General features: G+C 50.8%; 1 protein-coding gene across 1 annotated transcript in view; it reads right to left on the bottom strand.

Moving 5' to 3' along the window:
• ARAP1 (ArfGAP with RhoGAP domain, ankyrin repeat and PH domain 1) overlaps window positions 1–24,378 on the bottom strand; it is a 115,504-nt gene that overhangs the window by 8,005 nt on the left and 83,121 nt on the right. Inside the window, 16 exon segments of the mRNA XM_078390560.1 lie at window positions 278–341; window positions 2,408–2,458; window positions 5,224–5,306; window positions 5,607–5,749; window positions 6,797–6,910; window positions 7,160–7,277; window positions 10,166–10,234; window positions 10,958–11,044; window positions 12,676–12,823; window positions 13,727–13,832; window positions 15,862–16,074; window positions 17,087–17,250; window positions 18,658–18,703; window positions 19,677–19,872; window positions 20,933–21,035; window positions 23,238–23,373. Coding sequence (XP_078246686.1) covers window positions 278–341; window positions 2,408–2,458; window positions 5,224–5,306; window positions 5,607–5,749; window positions 6,797–6,910; window positions 7,160–7,277; window positions 10,166–10,234; window positions 10,958–11,044; window positions 12,676–12,823; window positions 13,727–13,832; window positions 15,862–16,074; window positions 17,087–17,250; window positions 18,658–18,703; window positions 19,677–19,872; window positions 20,933–21,035; window positions 23,238–23,373 — 1,841 coding nt within the window.

Below are 24,378 nucleotides of genomic sequence, written 5' to 3'. Positions count from 1 at the left end.
ACGTGGTCCAAGAGGAGGAAGGAAGGAAGGAAGAAGAGAGCCAGGGGGACCCACGAGAGGGACGCTCCCAGGACAAGGAACGGCGGCTTAAATGAGAGCGCAGCGTGGTTGCAATTTGGGTGGCAAAAGACTCTCGGACCCCCCACGGAGCCGTGCAGGCTGGGGGAATTTGGGAGCACGCCTCTCAGTTCCGAATCAAGGAGAGCGGAAAGGGGATGCTTGGGGACGACCCTCCCTCTTGATGCCCCCCCCCAACCTGGCTACGACCATTACCTACCTGCACAGAGAGGAAAGTGGCGAACCAATCCCGGAGCTCCATCTGGGTTTCGCAGCAGAGATACCTGCGGGGGAAGGCGAAAGGACAGGAAGGGAACGTGAGGGAGCCACGAAAGGGACCCCTCGGCTCTCCCACTGCAAACAGCAACAAGGCCGTCTTGGGCAGGAATGCCCAGGTGGCCACAGGATACCAGAGACACGCTGTGTTTGTGGCACACCTACTGGCTCACCCGTGTCCCCTCCATGCCGCCCCGCTGGGCACCACGCGGCTGGCGGGAATCACACTGACAGCCACACACCGGGACTGCGGCCGGCCAAGCGCCGGCAACTGAGGGACACGGCCGGAGCCAGGCCTCGTGACAAGCACAGGCCGACGGGGTGGCTCGGAGCAGGGCTTTGGCAAACGTCTCCCTGGGAACAAGAACTCCCAGAACCACTGGCGGGTGTAAGAAGTTTTCTTGAAAAGGGACCTTCTCCAAGTTCCGGGAAGCAGGAAACTTTCACGGCCCCTGAGCTGAGAGGGCGGTGGGTTCCTCAACGGCTTTGCGGCCGACGACACCCTTTAACGGTGCTCTCAGTTACGACGGACTCTTGTCCCTATCTTTGAACGAACCATTGGGATGAAAAAAAAGGTGCCCAAAACGCAAACCCTGACGTCCGCCACTGGCCTTCCAGCTGTTGCAAAGCCTCTTGGTATTCCAAGTCCTTAAAACCTCTCCTTAAAAACCCTCTTCCTCCTCGAGGCGTCCTCCTGGGTGTTGGGACTACAGCTCCCATGATTCGTGACCACCGGTCACAACGAAAGGGGCCGAGGGCAGCCGCAGTCCAAAGGCCGGGGAGGACAGCAGGCGAGGGAAGGCCACCCTAAGAACTGCGGCTGCGACGGAAGAAGTGGCCAGGCGGCTTCTTTTTTCGGTGACAGAGTTTCCAGCTGCCTGGTCTGGAGTTCCTGCACCCAAGCAGTGCCTGCATCACTAACTCACCCTGCGGGAATTCAAACCCAGACCCCCGGAATCCTCGCCTTTCACTCCATCCTGTACAATACAGCCGATATCCTCTCCCACCACGTATTATTATTATTATTATTATTATTATTATTATTATTATTATTATTATTATTATTATTATTATTATTATTATTATTATTATTATTATGTGATCTCAAGTCCATTCTGACTTACGGCGACCCTTTCCAGGGTTTTCCAAGTAGAGGAATACTCCGAAGTGGTTTTCCCTCCCCTTCCTCTGGGGCTGCGTGTCGCTTGCCTAAGGCCAGCCAGGCTCTGGCTCTGGCTCATCGGAAGCCCTGCGGTGGGGAATCGAACTCCCCACCCCTGGTCCCGCAGCCAGGTAGCTAAACCACTGAGCTGTCCGGCCAGCTGTCCTTGTATACATATCTGTGACTCACTGTTTCCCTTCACATGTCTCAGGACACGGATGGTAACCCACGAAGAAACACACAGACATAAATCTCTTCATCGTTAAGCTGTCACGATACCCTTGCTTTTATTTTTTATTTCTGCCTTGTTGTGGTGGTTTGGTGTTCCTGCAGGGAACACCAGCCTAGAGATGGGAAAAGTTACCTTTTTTTTCCTGTCCCTCCTACTCTCTCAGCTAGCATAACTTAGGACACCCAATAACTTCCCCAAATGCCACATCAGCCTCACAGCCATTCAGGAGACCCCAAAACGTGAACATCGAACACACTGGGCTACATCTGCCTTGAAATGTATATGCCCGCCTCAGAAAGGCCGACCTGCCCGAGAATTTCCTCTCAGCTGGGTTTTTTAAGAGCAGAACCTGGATCCCGATGAATAGATAAACCTGCATTTCCAAGACACCCTTTGGGGCAGGACAGACGGGCTTAAAACAGGAGGCAATGCGGGTATTTGGGGGGCTTCGTGTTGGTTGGGACAAGTCCCAGGGGCAAAACATTTGGCCCTCGGGTCCACAAAATACCTAGCTTGCAAGAACAAACAATGACAAGAAACCCCTGTCTTAAATAATATCCGTCTTAAATAACAGCCATCCATCCGCCTGTCTGTCTGTCTGTCTGTCTGTCTGTCTGTCTGTCTGTCTGTCTGCCTGCCTGCCTGCCTGCCTGCCTGCCTGCCTGCTTTGGGGCCCTTACCATTGCTGCTTCTCCAGTTTCTCGTTCTCGAAGAAGACGGTGAACCCCCAGCTGGAAGAGAGCGACACGGGAGAGGTTAGGCGCGAGTAGGACCACATCCACCACCCTTCCCACAAAAAAGGGTTCTTTATTCTCAACCTGCCTTGAAACCTTGCTACCATTACTAATAATTATCATCATTATCTGCCATCAAGTCATTTCTGACTCACACAACCATTTTCTAGGGTTTTCCAGACACAGAAGACACAGAAGTGGGTGTCTTCTTCTGGAGGCAGTTCTGGAACTACTTTGCCGCTTGCCCGAGGCCACCCAGGCTGGCTCTTGTCTCAGGAGGCCCGGGGGGGGGGGGAATTAAACTCCCAACCTCTGGCTCCACATCCAGATGCTTAAACCACAGAACCTATCCAGCCAGCTAATAATAATGTGCTGTCATGTGCACTTCTGAATTCTGTCAACCCTTTTCAGGGTTTTCTAGATAGAGAGCACTCCGAAGTGGCTTCCCCCTTCCCTTCTTCTGGGGGCACATCCTGAGACCACCGTGCAGCTGGCCCAAGGCTACCCAGGCTGGCTCTTCTCCCGGGAGATGCTCAGTGGGGGGGATCGAACTCCCAATGTCTGGCTCTGCATCCAGATGTTTAAACCACCGATCTATCCAGGCCTCCAAAAAGAACAACCTGCCAGTTTTACGAAGCGTGTAGGGTATGCAGACTTGCTACATAAAAATTGTCCTGGGCAGGTTAGAGAAGAGGACACAGACGGCGGGCATAGGTGTGATGGTCTTTCATGCAATTCTGCACATGGAAACACACACACACACCCTCTGGCTTCACCCTGTTGCAAAAGCATTCCATCCCATCTTCCAGGAGGCAGGCAGTGAACCCCAAAGCAAACAGTGATTTACGGATCTGACGTTCCGCTCCCCCCGGCTCCCCTTAGTAGCCGATGGGGGTTCAACCGATGAAAGCCAGTGTGTTGGAGCAGTTAGAGAATCAGGCTGAGGTTCTGGAGCTTGGCGTCCGACACACACACCACCACCCCCGTGGCCACGAAACTCACTGGGTCCACCTGAGCCGGCCACGTCCTCACAGCCTGGCCTACCTCACAGGTTGGTTGTGGGGCAGGGAAGAGGCCCACAGGTTGTCCTGAGCTTGCTGGAGGAAACGTGGGAAAGAAGCGCCATGCAACGAAGCCTCAGGAAACCCTCTGCGTCTCATGTTCTTCTCCAAACCAGCCTCTCCTGCCCGGTAATGAACCTAACCTCTCCACCCCAGTCAGCCCTGCACGCCACTGGCTCCCTTTTCTAGCTAGCGGTCCAGCAGCCTTTTGGCCCGCTATCTATTTTCACGAGGGGAGGAATGCTGCTGCATCCTGCAGCCCGGCTGCTTGCTTGCTTGCTCGCTTGTGCATCATCAGCCCCCTGGAGCCCGGAGTCTCTCGTTGGCCGGCTCTGCCACCTGGTGGCCAAAAGCTGGCGCGGATCAGCTTGAGACTGCCTCGGGTCCCCTGATGGCACTCGGGGTTGCCTGCTGTCCCCTTTCGGCAGGCAGGCAGGCAGGCAAGGTCCCCCGCCTGCAGCAGGAAACAATCCTCCTGGATTCGGGTTTCAGCGCTTGCTCTGCCCTGGGAGCAACCCTTCAAAGCTTCCCTCCTGGCCCACAAGCAAGACGAAGCGTTGCCGCCAACGGGCATGGCCACACGACAAGCTCTCCAAACCCCTTGGCCTCAGAAGCTGGGCGGTCCCTCGGTTCCCGCACAGCAAAGCAGTGGCGTTCACAGCTGGGAAGGGGGCCCACCACTGCCTGCCCGGGCACATTCCACCCTTGGGTTCCAGGAAACCCCATAGGGAACGTCTTTGCCACTCATTTGGGGGGAGGGGAGCAGTCTGACTCGGCCATTCCTGGGCCCCAGACGCTCCCCCCCCCCGGCCTGAGCTGACACCCAGCCAAGACGCCCACCGGTCCCCCCAGGGGTTGGATCCAGGCCCTCCGAGCCACCTTTCCAGGCACAACTTAAGTCAAGTCATCCCCTTGAGGGCTCGGCTCTTGCTGTTCTGCGCCATCCAAGTTAGAACCAACTTAATGTTGACCTTAACAAGGGCTTTCAAGGGGAGTGAAAACCCTACAAGGAGTGGGTCCAGCAGTTCTACTCCCCCAGGGAGCTTCCACGACTGAGCAAGGATTCGAACCCAGGCATTGCGAGTCATTCCATCCCCTACACCACCTTGGGTACAACCCATGTCCTTCTCCCTGTACTGTACTGCTGTCGAGTGGGAGCTGAATTAGAGCAACCTCCAGAGGGCTTTCGAGTTGAGATCTTTGAAGAGTGGCTTCGCCATTCACACACACACACACCCCAGGGAGTCTCCATAGCGGAGCGGGGATTTGAAGCCAGGCCTCCTGAGCCCCAGTTAGTCACTCTGGGCACTGCACTGTACTGTCATTGGAGGATTACAGCGCCCACTCCGGACCGCATGGCCGCCCACTAGGAGGGAATTCAGGGAGCGACTCCTCCCCAAAGCGCCCTTCCCAGCCTCTGCCACACGGCAAGTGAGCTGCGCTCCAGCTGCAGATCCCTGGGACCGAGGGCCCCTTCTTCACACCCCAAACCCGGCATGGCAGGAAAGCAGGCGGCAATCAGAGGAACCGAGCGAGCAACAGGCCTCTCTGCCACCAACCACCCCAGAGGAGGAAACACCGCCCTGCGCCAGTGGGCCCGCCCTGCGCCCGCTTCCCTCGTGTCTCCATGGTCTGTCTCAACTCAGGCCATCCCCACCCGTTCCTGTCGGGGCTCCAGGCCCGCCCCAAAGGGAGGCTCACCAGCTCGGCGGGCGGAGTTTCTTCTTGATGCCCAGGTAGACCTTCAGGTTCTTGACGGGCCACTCCTTCTCCGCCTTGTGGCTCTGAGCAGAGAAATCACAAAAGGAGTGAGGGGGGGGAACCGAGGAAGGACAGCACCCCCGAACCCCCCCCCAGGATCCACGTAGCTTCCACTAGCCCGGCCATGTCAAGGGGACGCCCGAGAAGACCTCCAGGGGGAAGAGGCCCCGAGGCGGCCACACACACACACACACACACACCCCCGGGAACGGGCGGCATCTCTCTCTCTCTCTCTCTCTCGCTTCCAGTCCACCTCCGGCCGCCATGAGTGGGACCACGGCCAGGCCAGGTCAGCTGCCCGGCCGCCGCCACCACCAACGTACCCGGACTTCCTTGTAGAGGCGGAGGTATTCGCTGTTCAGGATGAAGTATCGGTCGTGGAAGCCGGTGCTGAGCCCCACGCCCAGCAGGTTCTTCTCCTCCCGGAACTTCATCATCCCGTGCTTGCTGTCGCCCCCCTTGCTGGCTAGGGAAGAAGAGACGGGTTGGGGAGCCAGGAGAGGCCGGGAGGCGAGGGAGGACGCCGGGACCGCCTGCCGGACGTGGCTGGGGAGCACTGCCCCGCTTGAAAGACACGTCGGGGCCACCCTTGCATGGCTGGCGAGCGCCGTCCCTACCCCATCCTAACCTGAATGACTGCCGATGGGGGGAAGAAGGCTGGGCGGATGGAGGCCTTGGTCTGGACCCAACGCCAACCAATGCCACACGTAAGTGCAAGCTCTCCGGGGTCCCAGGCACAAGAGGTGGCCTTTGGGCAGGAGGTGGGGCTCCATCATCTTTAGGATCCCTTCCCTCGTGACCGTTCTCCGATTCTACGACTGGAGACCGGATCCATGGCATGCTCCGCAGAGCCAAGATGCTCTTCCATGCCATTGCCGCCATTTCTCTCTCAACCACGTGCGGGACTATGTACGGAGGCGCACGCGCACATTACAGAACCTCGATACATAGGTACGCTTCCGCGTGGGCCCATGCCCTAAGGCGGCCCTCCGTGCCTTTGAGAACGTGGAATTTGTGTTCCCAAGACGGGCGCGTGACAGGTTTGTCATTTTACTAAACGAAGACCCACCGATTTATTGCAGGAATAATCAAGTGGGGCGTCACGAGGTGGCCTTTGCGTCTAGCATTACACCCGTGCCGACCCTCTGTGTCCACAAAGGGAAGAATCGCTGCCTACAAGAGACCTTTTCGCAAGCCTCCGGGATCCCTTCTGTGCGACACCCTTCTCACATCTTGTGTCAGTGAGTCCCACATGTCACCGGCATGCTTACACCCAAGGCTGTCCCAAGGCGGTCAAGCCCCCCCTTTTCCTGGGGGCATCTTAGGGGCTAACGTCTTGAGAACACGTTCTCCTTGCTCAGGCCCACACGATTTGAATCCCTCGAAGGCGGGGGGGGGCAGAAAAGCAGGGCCACAGAGCCATGTGCTCTGCAGTTCTGCCTCTGGCGGACGAACGGCCCGAAGCAGGAAGGAGGAGGGAGGGAGGGAGGGAAAGCTGCCCCCAGCATCTTACCTAAGTAAAGCAACATGCTGTCCATGGAGAGCTGCTTCTTCACCACCAAGTAGCTCTCTTTCCCCAGGCTGTGCAAAATGGGGAGAACCTTCTCCATGTAGTGCAAAGGCCGTTCTGCAGGTGGGAGGGGAGGCAGGAGGAGGAATGAGGGAGAAAGAGAGAGAGAGAGAGAGAGATTGGCACAGTGGGCCCAAAACCTCTGGACAGCTGGAAGAGAGGCATCGGGGGCACCTGTCCTGGTGGCCCCTTTAGAGATCTGTCCTTCCTCCCAAGCAAGCCGGTGAGCCCCCCCCAGCCCAGAAGGGCCACTTCACCGTACCCACTCTTGGGGTGGGTGGGGGCCCTGCCCCACCCTCCACAGACCTGCCTCCTCCCGTTCATTGACTTCAAAGCAGCTCCAGAAGTCCTTCTTCTTCATGACAATTTTCCTCCGGTCCAGGATTTCAAACGTCAGTTCCTCGGCAGTCATGGTCGCAGGAATCTGGAGGAAAGACAGCGGGTGGCATTTTGACAGGAGCCCCGGCCACTTGCCGGTTCGGACGAGACAAAGAGTCCAAACATGACACAAAGGTGTCCACAACTCAACCAATATTTCTTGACCCAGTGGGTTGTGGGTCTGTGGAACTCCTTGCTACCAGGATGTGGGGGTGGCATCTGGCCTAGATGCCTTGAAAAGGGGACTGGACAGATTCCTGGAGGAAAAGTCCATCGCAGGTGGCAAGTCCTGATGGGGATGTACACTCTCCAGGCTTCAAAGGAAGGGCCCTCCAAAGGCCAGGTGCAGGGGAAGGGGGGGATCAGGAGACAGGTCTCTCGTGGTCTCGTGTGCTCCCAAGAGGCATCTGGTGGGGGCCACGGTGAGATACAGGGAGCTGGACTAGAGGGGCCCTGGGCCTGATCCAGCACAGGGCTCTTCCTAATTTCTTATGTTCTTAATGTGTTGCAGACTCTTAAAATCCACCAGTTTCGGTCGGTGGAGGCTTCTGCTTCACACTCTGCTGCCTCTCCCCCCCCCCCCCGATCGAAGAAGGCTACAATCTGCAAAAGCAGGTGCCAAATAAAACTGCCGGCTCTTGAAGGTGCCACGAAACCCTCTGTTCTTGCGACAGGGGTGCGTTATCAATTCATGCAGAGCGAAAACAAAGCCAAGTGCGTACAACACAAGACAAGGTCAAAGCTATGCTTTTGTGACTTATCCCGTGGCAACTTTATACGAGGGAATATAAAAAAATCTTCCTGCCTGTTTTTTTTTTTATTATTCTACAAAAGGGCAAGAACGCCTGAATAAAGATGGTGACTAGACGCCAAGGAAACACATCCAGAATATGTGTAATCATATGAAATAGCAATGTGTTACTGTCTGTATTTTGGAAAAAAAATAACAAAGGTCAGCTCCCCCGTTATTATTTCAGTTGTGCAAATGAACGTAGGACACAATGGAGAGGTCCCCTGGTGCCTGATCCATTCGCTCAGATTAGCCACAGTGCCCCAAACCCTCTTGCTCAGCTGACGCTGGCGTAAGGGTGCTGACATGACCAACAGGGGAAAAGTGTGGTTAAGTGAAGAGTTTCTGCTTCAGTCCCAGAGTCCACCCAACTCTCATGCAATGAGACGGATTGCACGTGAATCAAATGAACTGTGGGAGAGAAGCAGGAACTCTTTTAACACTGGCAATCTTCCCCGGCCAGCAACCACATCACCCTTACAGTCAACCCTCGACTTACAAACGGCTCGAGTTACAAACATTTCCACTTACAAACCACTCTGATAGAAAAATATTGACTCGACTTGCACACTTAGATTCAAGTTACAAAAAAAAAACGTGTTGGAGGTGGGGAAAGCATTAAATTTGAACTTTCAGTTAACCGTTGGCCAGTGAAGAGGGTGCTTATCTACTTCCTCGCTCTTCCCAGCGTTTTGAGAGTGGATTTGGAGACAGTCTTCAGACTGCCTGGTACTGCCTGGTATTGCTGGTATTGCCTGGTACAGTGCGGTACGGACTGTATTTTTATTTTTTGGTGCTTTTTTTAATTTTTGATTTTTGGATTTTTAAAAGGTGTTCCCTCCCTCCTTTGCTGCCCCCCTTTTCCCCAAAAAGGTGCTTGTATTGACTTGTCTTGATTGAAAAGGTGCTTTTCAAGGTGATCTGTTGTCTGAAAGGTGCTTGGTTTTCCCCAGAAGGTGCTTGTCTTGGCTGAAAATGTGCTTTTCAGGGTGTTTTGTTGAAAAGGTGTCTGTTTCCTCCTTCTCTCCCTCTTTTCTTTCCTTTTTTTTAAAACCTACTGGTAAGTCATCTTAGGTTAAAAGGACAAAAAGAAAAAATTCTGCCCCTAGTGGTAGGAACGGATTAACCGGCTTTGCATTAGTTCCTATGGGAAATGCCCCTCAACCTAAGAACCAAAAACAGACGGAACAGATTAATTGGTTTTCAGTGCATTCCTATGGGAAATGCTGATTCGACTTACAAACTTTTCGACTTACAAACTTCCTTCCAATACGGATTAAGTTTGTAATTCGAGACCCCACTGTACATCAGCATCATTTGTAAACACTCCTTAGGACAAACACCAGTTGGATTCTGACTAATAAATAGAGTGGACTTATAGTCCAGATAGGCGGGATATAAATTCAATAAATAAATAAATAAATAAATAATTTTTTTAAAAGATTTTGAAATATACCCCTGTACAAGTCTATGTTGTGTTTGCCTCTGGACATCACTGCCTAATGTGAGCTGCAGCCACGCCCAACTACCTAATCAGGTTGTGCGCAGCTGGAAAAGGTGCAAAAACGGCAATCGGACTAATCAGCTGGTAGCGAAACCTCCCTTCGGGCCTCTTTAGGATTTTGCAAAGGTCGTCTACGCAGGTTTACAAAGTCCTCCACAGTATAGAGGAGAAGAGTGGGGGGGGTGAGCCATAGATGAGTGGGTGGGATCCCGCCAGCTGTAGCCCAGAGCGTCACCTGCCCGGGCCAAAGTTCTGTCTGTGGACTTCCTGGGGACATGGGGCTAGTTGCCTTTGTACAACACGTCCCTTCTTTACTTTTTACTTTGCTTTAATTAGATTTATACCCCGCCCCTCTAGACCAGGTCTACTCGGGGGCGGCTTACATACATAAAACATAACAAACAGCATCTTAAAAGCATTGAAAACATCAAAATTTTAACAATTATATAAAAAGCTTTGCCGAGATGGAAAGATTAAAGAAAAGTGAAGGTCAGTTTAATTGACTGGAGGGTCGCCCCACCCGCCTCAGGGGCCAACGGAGGAGGTCAGCTGGCACATCTCTCTCCCCCCCCACCAGCCGTGGCTCCACTCACTCCCGGCAAACCCTTCCCCTGTTTCCTCTCCGGCCTGCGGGCCCCACCTTGATATGTTGCTCAGCCTCCGTCTTCTTCTCCTCCAGGTACACGGTGCAGATGAAGTCCCCCGCTTGCTGGAAGGGAACAGGACATGGATGAGAATGACACGGGGGCATGGGGGGGGGGTGAGAGTTAAGACCTTGCTGATTTCCCATGACATTTTCAGCCATCCGGGCTCACCAGAAGCCCTTCTCCTGGGACCAGCACCAAAGACACGCTTCGTGCACAAAGGCTCATCATCTTTCGCCCGATGGTTCACTGTTCTAAATCTAGGAATATTTGCTAGACTGGAGGGTTTTATGAGGGCTTTTCATTTTATTTTGGAAGCTGCCCAGAATCAGAATGAGTCTAAACAAACAAAGAAAGAGACAAACAAGCAAGGACCTATTTCTTTATTTATTTGGACTGGTTTATTTATTGGAGTTTGTTTGCTTGCTTGTTTGTTTGCTTGTTTGAGCGATGGTTCAACAGCCACAAAATCAGTTATTTCCCTTTTTTAAAAAAACTCTGCTCCATCATGGCCGTGCCCTGAAGCCACCATCCGCCCTCTGAGACCCAGAGACATTCTTGACCACGAAATTGACGTGGCAAGATCTTGCCACCATCACCGCCACTCCACCTGTGGGAACAAGAGGCCCACCTGCTTTCATGACAACCGCCATGGCTTTCTTGGTTTCGTTCCAACCGCTGCCCTCTGCGACCTGGCTGCCGTCTGACCCAGCTCAGATCTTCCACAGGATGAAGCAGAAGCCAGAGGCCCCTTCCAGCTGGGGCACCGGAAGCTTGGCGGGACTTACCTGCGTCCCGCTGGACGAACCCGCCACCCGCATCTTCATGATGGCCGTAATCTCCTCTTGCTGCTTCCTCATCTCCTCCTCATCCACCTGCCAAGCGTTTGGAGAAGGGACATAGAAAAGGAGATTTTAAGAAAGGAAAGGAGAAGAAATCAAATAGGGACAAGCCTGAAAATATTACTGGGGTTTTTTCCGTTTATAAGACGCCCCCCCATTTTTTAACCCCAAATTAAGAAATCTAAGTGGGGCTTAGCAAGTGGAGGGGAAAACAGGGATCAAAGCCCTGCAGGATCGCTTTGATCCCTGCTTTCCCCTCCACTTGTTTTTTTCTTTCTCCTCAGCTTACTTCCGTGTATAAGACGACCCTCAATTTTTAATCTAAAGATTTTAGACAAAAGTATAGTCTTATACATGGAAAAATACGGTATATAGGGAAGGAAAAGCGGCAGAACAGGAGGAGCACCATATATCTGCAGGGGAGCAGCTCCATGCCTCCTTACAGATAATGAAAACTACGGATAATAGCAAATGCTATACACAGCATGGTAAAAGAAAAATCCAAAAATATGTATTTTCACCATGTATTACCAGACTTGGTCACTAGAAGGAGCCAGATGTTGTGCTATGTATTCTCCAACAACAAGAATACCTAACGGGGTCTCTGTCTCCCTCTAGTGGCCAGCTCTGCTAAATTCATCATGGAAAATATGTATTTCTAGGTTTTCCTTTTAATATTTTCAGACCATGGATAAGTAAAACCCCGGATACTGGTCGCATATATACGGGGGTTCTACTGTAATTGTTTAACAGGAAAATGATACGAACAGCCACGGCAGTGCAAGGGAACAGATCAAGGTTTTATCATTCCCAACATGCAAGAACTTTTTCCTCAGAGTTAACGGCTGTGGAGCTCCTGCGTTGTGATGACTAGAGTACCTGCTCTCAATGTCTGGCCCTCTGGACCTCTTGGATTCCAGCTCCCGGAAATCCTACCCAGCCTGGTCAGGAATTCTGGGAGCTGAAGTCCGAAACCTCCGGAGGGTCAAAGGTCAAGCATTTCAGGGTTAGTAAGTGATAGACTAGGACTCTGAAGACCTGGGTTCAAATTCCAACTTGGCCATGAATTTCAGTGGATGAATTTCAGGCCAGTCTTACTTCTTCGGCATGGCCTACCTCAAAGGATAGAACAGCATGGCCCCTAAATCCGCAGGTGACCAGTTCCAAGTCCCCACGGATGCTGAAAACCGTGGATAATAACACATTTTATACACAGCATGGTCTCTGGCTCCCTCTACTGGCACGTTCTGGTAACTGTGTCTTTACAAATATATATTTCTATGATTTTTCTTTGAATGCCTTTAATATTTTCAGACTGTGGATCAGTGAATCAGTGGATACTGATCCTGCAAATAAGGGGGGGGGGGTTCCTACTGTGTCTGGGATCTTTAGGAGCCACTGCTGCCGGACCGAGCAGGCAGCATTGGCCCAGAAGGACCAGCGGGCAGCCTGAGTGAAAGGCCACTTCCTCTCCGCCCTTTTCATTGAGCGTCCAGCAGGATTGGGAGAGAGGGACTCAAGAGACCGATGGGGCTTCCTCTAAGGTCCTGTCTCCCGATCCCACTGAAGGTAGGGCAGCTCCTGGGAATGTCTCCCGGGCACTCTCTCCTCCCCAAGCCCCTCCTGCCTCCTCCCGAGGAGGCCACGCACTTCCCCTCCCGTACACTGAATATGTCCATGTAGAATCGCACGAGGTCCTCCACCACGCGGCCGGCCTTGTAGTCCTGCCCGTCCGTCTGGAAGAGCGTCGGCCCAAAGACGATGGCCAGGTTGTGGGTCGTCATCTGGTTCATGTCGGAGAAGCACTGGACCCTAGAAGAAGAAGACCAGCCGTCCACCGAGGAACCGGCCCACCATGAAACCCCACCACCACCACCAAAACCCCCATATCACATTCCCTCCCACCACCACCACCATCGCCCCATATAAACATGTTGGCCAGAATCCAAAATAATATGGCCAGCTCCATGGGTTGAGTCTCTGTTTGTAGAGCCAGAGGTTGGCAGTGAGAGACAACCTATGTAGCCTTGGGCAAGACGAACAGTCCCAGGGATGCCCCCAGAAGCAGAGACTGTGAAGCCACTCCTGAGTACAGCAGGACCTCGGTATCCCCAGGGGATCGGTTCCAAGACACACAAACACACACACACCCATGGCAGATGTCAAAACACAGGTAAGTATTGAATGATATACACTGCATGATCACTGTCTCCCTCTTGTGGCTGGCTCTGGTAAATACATGGTGGAAATACATATAAGTAGGTATTTCTTGGGGGAGGGGTTTACGTACTATTTCAGGCAGAAGATAAGTGAATCAGTTGGATCCTGATCCCACAGAGCAGGAGGTCATACTGTATTCTCAACCTGCAAAACCCTGGAAAGGCTTGCCATAAGTCAGAACTGACATGATGACACATTATCATCATTGTTAAAAGCACTGGCCTAATTTGAAATGGCAAACAGCCACTAATTAACAAGTCCTTGATTGACTTATTAGTAGGTGACTAAGTCATTTTGTGTGGTGGCCTAAACTCAGGGTTCGTGGCCCCAGAGAGCCTATAGGCTTGGAGGCACGGAGTGACTGGAGGTCCTGCAAATCCAGCCGGTCAGCGCTAGAGACCGGGGGCTTCGCCTTCCTGCTTTTTCCAGCAAGGCACTCTGCACACGCACACGCAGGCCCTGCTCACGCTCACACGCGAACCCTGCGCCACTTACCGGTACAGGTGGTTGGTGAGGGTCTTCAAGGTGGCTCGGTTGACCCCAGGGAGGCCGTTCAGGAGCTTTCGGTAGCGGCTGATCTTCTCCTTGGCATCCTCCATAGCTATCAGGAAAGCAAGAGAGAAGCAAGATGACGTGTAAAGGGTCGCCGGAGAACGAGGGTCCTTGTCCCTTCCACACCGAGGACAAATACAATACTGTCCCCTATCCAGCTCCCTGATTTTGCTGGTTTTGGGACTGCCTCTCGGCCTCGGCCTGCTGGACAAGGGTCTCTTCAAATTGGGAGAGGCCGTGATGCACTGCCTGCCTCCAGGCTGAACGCTCGAAGGTCAGGGTTTCCCATCTGTGGAGGTCCATTCCTAAGGCCTTCAGATCCCGCTTGCAGATATCCTTGTATCGCAGCTGGGGTCTCCCTCTGGGGCGATTTCCCTGCATTCATTCTCCATTCAGGAGATCTTTTGGAATCCAACCATCAGCCATTCTCATGACATGGCCGAGCCAACGTAGGCGTCGCTGTTTCAGTAGTGTATACATGCTAGAAATTCCAGCTCGATCTAGGACTACCTTCATACAAAACAACGAAAGATCCTCGCAAGCAGACAGCTAGCTTGTCAGCAAGAACTCTGGCCTATACGATCTAAAGAGAAACCAGCGCCCTGGCACAGGCATATCCTTTGCGTGGGTCATGGTGATTCCTGATCTTACTAACATTTAGTCCTGCGAGCTTCTCCACCATCCCCAGAGGCAGTGATAGGAGGAGGGCTCAGATGAGGTTCCTGCTTCTCCATAGATTCCCCCACCTTTCTGCACGGCTGCAACTTCCTTGCAGCTGTTCACCTCCCTCCCCTCTTCCCAGCTCAGTGTCCCCTCTAACTTTTCAGGAGGATCTTTTCCCACGGGAGAATCCCCATCCGCATCTCTGGCCGTTATCTTTTCTTCCAGACCAGCCCAGGAGGAATATCCGCAGAGGATGAAGGAGAGGCGAAAATTTAAGCTCTCCTTCTTTGATCGCCCAGCTCTCCTCTCCTTGTGCACCAAAGGTTCGCCTCCCACTGAAGACGCAACACAACACAGGGTGTTTGTTCTCCTGGCTGTGGCTTCATTTGCCTTTTTTCCTGCTCTGTCGGTGACCCACAGGACTGGAGAAACGGCGTGGCTGAAACACTGGGCCCCTCGGTCGTAACCCGGCGGAAGATCTGGGAGCGTCCAGGACCACATGGGAAACCGTGTCATGCCTTGAGAAGCTAAGGGGCAGGATTTTCCCCTCCTGTGTCACAAAAATCAATGAACCAGCAGGTGGAACCAGCATGTTCCAATTGCCCCCATCTTCTCTGTGCTCTCCCTTACTGATAGCCAGGAAAGAATCTCTCCCCTCCAACCCCCACATGTATGCAAACTTTCCCGAGGTAGAGATCTGAAAAACTCAGGCATTCATCTCTTGGAGGGTGTTCCATTGTCGTTTTTACATGCCATCAATCTGACCCCGATTTGTGGCAAACCTAGGAAGGCCTAGCCTCCAAAATGCCTTGCGCCCTTGACAGCCTTGCTCGCTGAAGGCTGTGGCTTCCTTTACAGAGTTATGGAATTTTACCACTCTGAATGAAAGTACAGTAGGACCCCCTTATCCACAGGATCACTTATCCTCAGTCTGAAAATATTAAAAATATTAAAAGAAAACCCAGAAAAAAACTTTTTTCACATGTATTATCATAGCTGGTCACTAGGGGGAGACAGAGATCATGCTATGAATAAATGTTAGTGAAAAAATACATAACATGGTCCCTGGCATCCTCTAGTGGCCAGTTCTGGTAATGCATGTGAAAAAAATTATTTTTGTTTGGTTTCCTTTCGCCATGCTATATAGAGAGCGTTTGCTATTATCCATGGTTTTCAGTATCAACAGGGGGGCTTGGAGCCAATCCCCAGCAGATATGGCAATCCTATTGTACTTTTACTTCTACTGAAGAGTCCCACTCTTACCTCCTTTTTTAAAAAACAAACTTACAAGGGATGGTGCCAAAACCCAGGTTTTAGGTAGGATGGAAATCCTCACATTTTGTCTAGACAGAGAAACAGCCAGAAACAAGCCCAGCTATTGGTGAATTTGATCACCCCTAAGGAACGCTTCTTACCTGGTACCTTCAGCCAGGCCTGGGAGGCATCTTTGGTGAACAGCCCATCTTTAATGTCCCGGAAGAACCTCTTGAGGGTGTTGGCCACGTCGTCCACCTGATGCTCCCCTTCCTTGAGCCGGACCCGGCGCGCGTCCTTCCTAAGCATCTCCAGGAGACTGGTCGTCTTGGAATTTTGCCCACTCTTCCGGTAGATCCCTTCTGAGGTCAGGCCTGAGGGAGGCGTGGGATGCAGGAGGAGGAGAACGGGGGTAAATTTGGGAAAAGGTGAGAGTTCGGACAGAGTGATGATGCTCTCCTTAAAGGAAAGTGCTCTAGCCACACACACCCAGCTGTGCCTTTTGGGTCTTTGGGCTTCTAAATTAGACTTCAGACAGTGGGTCCCGCTAACAGGAAGAGCTGTACATAGAAAGCGAATGAGGCTTTGAAAATGGAGAGTCACCCTGGCCATCCTGGAGAGGAAGCTCTGGTAGCCAAAATATTTATGAAAGAACCAGTTCTTCCATGCAGAAAAACTAGATTCCCGTATCCATGGGATCAGCATATGCAGTTTCATTTATTAATGGTCTGAAAATATTTAAAATATTAAAAGAAAAAAATCCAGAAAAAAATATTTTCACATGTATTACCAGAACCTGCACTGGAGACCATGCTATGAATACTTGTTAGTAAAAAATACATAGCATGGTCGCTGACACCCTGTAGTGGTCAGTTCTGATAATGCAGGTGAAAATATTTTCTTTCTTTCTTTCTTTCTTTCTTTCTTTCTTTCCTTCCTTCCTTCCTTCCTTCCTTCCCTCCCTCCATCTATCCATCTATCTATCCATCTATCTATCCATCTATCTATCTATCTATCTATCTATCTATCTATCTATCTATCTATCTATCTATCTATCTATCTATCTATCTATCTATCTATCTATCTATCTATCTATCTATCACATTTGCTATTATCCGTGGTTTTCAGTATCCACAGGGGGGAGGTCTTGGAACCAATGTCCAGTGGATATAGGGGTCCTGTTGTACTGCTTTTTCCTGGATTTTTGTATAGATTTTTCAATCACATCTTCCAGACCATATGATGATTACAAGGCACTTTGCAGGATGCACACATTTAAGAACAGTTTTTTGAAGTAGCAAAAGCAGCATGAAATCAATATGTCTTCACAATTTTTATGGAGAGAGGGAGGGAGAGAGAGAGAGAGGAGTATGGACCCTTACATACCACATTGAGTGATGTAGTCAATACACCGGTCCACGATAACAGGAACGTCAGTATCTGTGAGCTGCTGCTCCGACAACGTGTCCCCGGAGCTGCCGGCCGCCTTCTGGATAGCATGGGTCCATCCCAGGAAGTCCAGTTTCCTCTCGCCTTGCAGGTAGAGGGTCCTGGAAGAGAAAAACCAAAAAGAAGGCAGGCGAACGTGAGTTTGGGGACAGCTTTCCAGGGCTGAGCTCAGCCACACAAAGAAGAGGTTTTTTTTGGGGGGGGGAATACATGTGACTTAAATTAAGCCCTTGATTTCCTGGGGTAGCGACGGTGGGAGGCGGGCATCTCTCAAGGAGAAGAGGATTCCAGCTAGCCTCAGAAGCCCATGTTGGGGTTCAGAGCAAGGAAGAGTCCACTCCAGAGAGAGAAGACCTGGGCTTTGGCCTGACCTAGCATGGCTAGGATGCCACTGGAGGCCCTCAGGAACAACTTGGATCATCCCCTGGCAGATCTGCTTGGATAGTAAGGGGCTGGACTGGATGGTCTCACAGAGCCCCTTTCAGCTTCCCTTTTCTATGAGTCTACGATTCTATTCTTGTCTTCTTCTTCTCTGCCTCTACAGAGGTGGTGAGGCTAGCAATCAATAGAAGAAGTGGCAAAAGCAGGCCTACAGAACCCCCCACCCCACCCCCTTGCAGTTTCAGCCCATGCCAGCTCTGATTATTTCCTTTAGAGATAGCGTTCCAACTTCAAAAAAGAAAATGTTAAGATTTCCGTGACCTACAAATTAACCACAAGTTGAATTTAAAGAGACGGCTGCTGTTACACAGGAAATTTTAACCATGGAACTACAGTAGGACTGTAGAGTAAGACTGGCATCCACTGATTCACATATCCACAGTCTGAAAATATTAAAGGAAAATTTTTTAAATCTACAATATTTTTCAGTGTATAAGACTATACTTTTGTCTAAAATCTTTAGACTAAAAATGAGGGTCATCTTATACACAGAAGTAAGCTGAGGAGAGAACAAAAATAAGTGGAGGGGAAAGCAGGGATCAAAGTGATCCTGCAGGGCTTTGATCCCTGCTTTCCCCTCCACTTGCTAAGCCCCCACTTAGATTTCTTAATTTTGGGTTATAAAAGTGGGGGTGTCTTATACATGGGGGCATCTTATACACGGAAAAATATGGTATATTTTTAATGATGAAGTTACCAGAAGTGGACACAAGAGGGAACCAGAGATCATGGTAGGTATAGCATTCCCTAGAGAACTATATATATTTTTTTCTTATTTTCAGAACTGGCCTTTAGAGGGAACCAGAGACCATATTGTGTGTAGTGGTCACTATTGTGTTTGCTATAAACCACATTTTTCAGCATCCACAGGGGGAGAGGGGGGTTGGAACTGATAGTGGGGGTCTTACTGTACACCGTTATTATTTTGGTGTGCTTTCTAACCCACCTTGATTGGCTACAAACCAACAAGTAAACAGGAAAGGAAATAGAAAAGGGGTCCATTTGGGGAGGGGGGGGAGATCTCTATTACACCCATTTTTACCCCTTCGTCCTCAAAAGCTGCTTACCTTCTCCTTTCTACAAGCACCAGGACTTCATTCTCACCTTGGATGGCTGCAAAGCAAGCATCAGCATTAGTATCGGAAGAAGCAAGGTGACTTAAAAGATGTACTGGACAGCAGCCTTCATGGTCAAATCAGTCCATCCAGTGGGAATCCTTTTTACACAGGTGTCAGAGGAAGCAATGACCATGACTGTTTATTTCGGGGAGGCTCCCTTCCTTTTAAATGTACAAAAAAGGGCCCAATAATAGGCAATATTGCAATGGGTTGTCCCCACACCTAGAATTTGTATATACTAGAGTGCGTGGGGGTGCTTTTTCAGTTACAAAGGTCTTTTTACAGTACAGTCATGCCCCGCTGGACGATTACCCTGCTCTACGAGGAATCCGCTTTACGTTGACATTTTTAAAACATCAATGTTTGTTTTTAATGGGTTTTTTTTTGCTGTGCGATGATCGGTTCCCTGCTTTAGGAACCAATATTCGCTTTATGACGATCAGCACGCAGCTGATTGTTGGCTTTCAAAATGGCCACTGGCTGAAGAAAATCCCCCCCTGCTGTTTTCTAGGACGGATTCCTCGCTTTGCAGGCACCGAAAATGGCCTCTGTATGATGGATCTTTGCTGGACGAGCAGGTATTCAGCCCAGTGGAACGCATTGAACGGTTTTCGATGCGTTTCAATGGGTTTTTTAATTTTGTTTGATGACGTTTTTGCTCTATAGCGATTTCGCTGGAACGAATTAACGTCGTCAAGCGAGGCACCACTGTATAAGAAAAATATTTTGGGGCTGGGTCTGCATGAGATGGTCTCTACACGGCGCAGAGATGGGCAATGGTCTGCTCCTAGAGTTGACCACCCTGGGCTAACTAGACACTGACACAGTAGAAGGGCAACAACCACTACCAAAACGTGGGTACCCTGCCCAGGGGATACAACAGGAATTTATAGTTTGGGATTCTGTTTTTTTGAGGCAGGTGTCCCCAGTCCCAGATGAGAAGGAAGTGGGGAAACGAAGCCACCCACAGAGCTCCTGCAGCTTCCTCAGGTGAACGGCCTCCTCCTTCTCGCTCCCTTCCAGAAAGGTGTAGAGCGTCGACTGCTCCAAGGCAAACCAGCCTTCCTTGGCCCGCTCCAAGTTGAGGCCACCCTTGCACTGCAGCCGCCCAAGCCGCTCGAAGTCGTGGCTCAGCAGGCTCTCCGCGGCAGGTGGGATGAAGGACTGGAAGAGAAGATACGGGAGTAGACGGGAGTCATTGGCTCTGCTACTCCTTTCATCCCACCCCCAAAAATTCAGAGACCGACTGGCACAGAGGATACTGACCCAGCACACGGCAAACCCTTGCAACTCCACATTTTTCATTGATACTTTGCATTTATCTTTTCCTTACAAGTTTCTATTGGAACTTAATCAGCCTTGTGGCACAGTGCTAAAACTGAAGTACAGTGGTACCTCACTAGATGACGACCCCGCTAAACGATGGATCTGCATAACAATGACGTTTTGCGATTGCTATAGCAATTCGCAAAACAGGACATTGATTTGGTCCGTGCTTCGTGGACCATTTGTTCACAAGACGATGATTTATACAGCTGATTGTCGGCTTTGCAAAATGGCTGCCCTGTGTTTTCCGTACCCATGCTTCGCAGGACAGCCATTTTTACAGCTGATCGGCGCTTGCAAAATGGCTTCCCTATGGGGACGTTTACTGGACGATGAGGTATTTTCCCCACTGGAATCCATTAAACGGGTTTCAATGCATTCCAATGGGGAATTGCATTTCGCATAACGATGATTTCGCTAAACAGCGATCTTCACAGAACGAATTATCGTCGTCATGCGGGGCACACTGTACACTCTGCCCATGATCTGAGTTTGATATCGGGTTCAGGTAGCCAGTTCAAGGTCAACTCAGCCTTCCATCCTTCGAAGGTCGGCAAATTAAGTACTCAGCTTGGGGGAGGGGGGAGGCAGTGTGTAGCCTGCCTAATTGAATTTTAACCTGCCCAGAGAATGTTTTAAGCACTAGAGAGCAGTCTATAAGCAGCATGCTTTGTCATTCAATAATGTTTTGCCATGATCCCTTGACTGTGGTGCTATTTGTATGTGATGCTTTGGTTTGGTTTGGTTTTTAACATGTTAGCTGCCTTGAATTCTAGTTCCTGCAAGAAGAGGGATTATAAAGCCAAGCCAAACCCAAAATACACAAATAAGCAAATCCTCCACACCCACCCACCCACCCACCTCCCCTTGGCCTTTCCCAACCGGAGTGAAGCCTGACCTTTGCGATGCACTTCACCCACTCCTTCGTGGCCTCGGGGCAGTCCAGTCCAAAGAGGTACACTCTCTCGGCTTCCACGTACATCTCAAAAGTGCTCGTCAGCCTGCAAACCAAGGGCAGAGACTTAAGAGTCAGGAGGGAAAGTGGGGGGGGGGAGGAGAGTTGAAGGGGGGGAGGTTGCACAGAGAGGCTCCACATCAGGAAGGCTGGAGGAAAAAGAGAGAGAGAGGGTGCAGCCCAGCAGTCTTTGAGCGGTCAAGGAAGTCCATGGTGGGAGGGGGGTGGCGTTGCGGTTAGGACATCAGAGTGTGCCTGGTGGGTGGGGGAACTTTTTGGCTAGCACCCCAGATCCAGCAACAGAACTTGGTGCAAAGGACACAGGTCCTTACAACGCAAAGAACTCCGAGCCCCGGAATTTCTTTGGAGCATCCAAACCAAACAAAAACTACAGTCCATTCATCACAATCCTGCTTCTCCCCGGAAATCCACACTTGCAGACCGTGAGCCTTCAGAAGAATAACCCAGGTGGTGGCGGTTGCAGGACGGTTGCTTTTTCACTGCAGTTGAAGAACGGGGTGGGGGGGGTGGGGGAGAGTCTGGAACTTTTTTGCCAAACTATTACAAATGGAGCAGAGAACTATCGACACAGCTAGATCGATGTTCACCCCACAGTGAGGAGACAGCCTCCAGCCCAGAGAGAGAGAGAGATCCTGAGAAAAGCACTTATGGAGGAGCTGAAAACGATGCCTCTGGTCCACCGCCCTCCTTCGCACCTTCCCGGAGGCTCAGGAGCACAACGAGAAGGCGCAGACCCTCCCTTGGCTTTCTCCTCTCGGGAGATTGTTTGCATCCCATGAATTCCAGACATTTTCTACGTTCCGTTTTGCTTGCTTCGGGGCAGGAGAGAAGCAGCTTCTCTGTTGCAGCAAAAGCAAACGTCTCCTGAAACCTTGATGCACATACTGGAGAGGCTCTTTAGACCACAACTCAGAAGACCTGGGTTCAAATACTTTGGACACGGAAACACACTGGGTGACGGCAAAGGGAAACCACTCCGTGAACATCTCACATCCCTGGGAAACGATGTTAGGGCTGCGGCAAGTCAGAGGTGACTTGAGGCACAGAACGACAACAGAAAGCGGACCAGTTTGATTCGGCAGAAGTTTTTGTAGACTCTAGCCCACTTCATGAGATGCTTGAATAGCTCAGTGGGTTAACTCTCTGGCTGTGGAGCCAGAGGGTGAGAGTTCAATTTCTCCCACTGGGCCTGTCCGGGAGAAGAGCTAGCCTGGGTAGCCTCGGGCCAGCTGCACATTGGTCCCAAGGCTCCCCCAGAAGAAGGGAACGTCTGAATATTTTCTCCACCTGGAAAACCCTGAAAAGGGGGTCATCATAGTCAGAATGGACTTAATGGCACACAAATGTGCGTGAATTGTAGGATGTGAAGGCAGGACCTCTGTGTGTGCGCGTCTGTCTTCGTCTCAAGGAAAAGCAGTGTGTCTTGGGCCAGCCATGCTCACCAGGCGCTGGAGCCCAAGCATTGATTTGGGGGGTGGATGGGGTGGGGACAGGGATCCTAGTTCAGCCCAACCGTTCCCACCCTTATTTCAGTCGTGGCCATAAACCCAAAATGAAAGACATGTCGGCTGAACACGATTGAATCAACCGTGTAATGAACCTTATAAGGCGATGTGTGAAGAAGAATTGTTCCCAGCCTATAGGGCCCCCTTCCAATGGGCCAAGGTTCCCCAGGGGGACCTATAGCCCCCACCCCCCTGTTGAGAAGGGCCCCTTTGGCCCAATGAACGGGGTATCCAGTAAAATCAGGGACAGATTTATCCTTGGGATCCAGAAATGCAGGAAGAACCCCAGCACTGCAACAAGGCATGACATCACCAAGAGCCAATCCTAGGGAAACTGCAGAATTCAAAAGCGCCTCGCCCCAATTTTTATAGCAGGGTTGAATAAGGTGGACCCCGTTGGTCCCGGGGCTACCCCCAGAAGAAGGGCATGGGAAGCCATTTCTGTACCTAGAGAGGCCTGACTAAGAGGGTTGTCCTAAGTCAAATGGATGTGAGTCCCGCAATTATTATTAAGCAGGTATTTTATACAGATGCCAGGCTAGGAGGGATGAAGAACAGATACGAACGCTGATCGTTCACTTCGCAGCGGCTGTTTAGCCAACAGTGAGTTAGGAGGTGACAAAGACAGGCGGGCAGAGATGAGCAGGTCGGCAGCCCATGTGAAGAAGTTAAGTGGGGGAAGGATCATCCCCACGCAGAAAGGAGGAGGGTGGTCCACTTACCCATGAGTGTCCGGAGGGTTATTCACGAGACACACCACCTCCTGCATCCGGATCTCTCCGTTGGGCACCGTGTTGGTGTTGTTTTCATAGTAGCTGAAGACGCCATCATGGAGACAGCACCAGCGGCGACTGAACTCTACAGGAAGAATAAATAATTAGGCAGGAATGAACCAAAATGTTTCTGTGTGTGTCTGTGTGTGTGTGTTTTGCACATGCGTGTGTTCAGAGCTCAGCTGCTGCTGGAGAAGAGAGTATTCATCCACAATAGAAGGATCTCCAGCTTAAGGAAAGCCGGGCGATCCAACTTCACATACTGCAAAATGACCTTCCCTTTGAGAGGTTTCAGGGGAGCTCCATGAACAGGGCCATAAAGTGCTCATCCTGTCTAGTAGTAATGATCCCAAGGGTGGCAATCCTGACCACGGTAGTGGCCACTAGAGATGGGCAAGAATCTGAAAAAAAATCGTGATTCATTTTGATTCGTGATTCGTCACACACAAAGAACTGCGAATCATGATTTTTTTTTCCTGATGAATCAATTTGTCAATTCATTTATTTGACTTTAAAAGCCCTATAAAGCATCCCCATCAAGCACCTAGAGAAACCAAAATCACAGGGAATCTTCCTGTGATTCTCATCTACAATCCCTCCAAATTTGGTGAAGATTGGATATATAATGGATATCTGATGTCTGAGTTATATATTTACAAGGATGCCTCCCCCAGGAAAGTTCCCCCCCCCGGCACCTAGAGTCACCAATATCACCGAGACGCTTCCCCTGACTCTCCTCTACAGTCCCTCCGAGTTTGGTGAAGATTGGGTTTTAGACGTTCAAGTTATACACCCACAAAGTGGGTCCTCCCCCAGGAAAGTGCCCCTTTTGCGGCTGGCTTGGGGAAGCCCGACCCTCACCAGATGTGGAGGGATGACAGAAGAGAGTCTGGGAAAGCTTCTCTGTGATTTTGGTTTCTCTGGGTGCCTTGGAGGTCATTTTATTGCCAAAGAAATCAACAAATCTAAAATCTAAAAAAAAAAATCATTGAGTCATATTCGTCAGGGGGCATTAATTCAGATGAATACATGAATTGGCAATGTTTGAATGAATTTGGTGATTCGTGTTTTTAAATTTGAACCCATCTCT

The sequence above is a fragment of the Pogona vitticeps genome, chromosome 3 (assembly GCF_051106095.1).
Source record: "Pogona vitticeps strain Pit_001003342236 chromosome 3, PviZW2.1, whole genome shotgun sequence".
Classification (NCBI taxonomy): domain Eukaryota; kingdom Metazoa; phylum Chordata; class Lepidosauria; order Squamata; family Agamidae; genus Pogona; species Pogona vitticeps.
The sequence above is the reverse complement of the archived record's forward strand: the minus strand, read 5'-3'. Positions and strand labels throughout refer to the sequence as shown.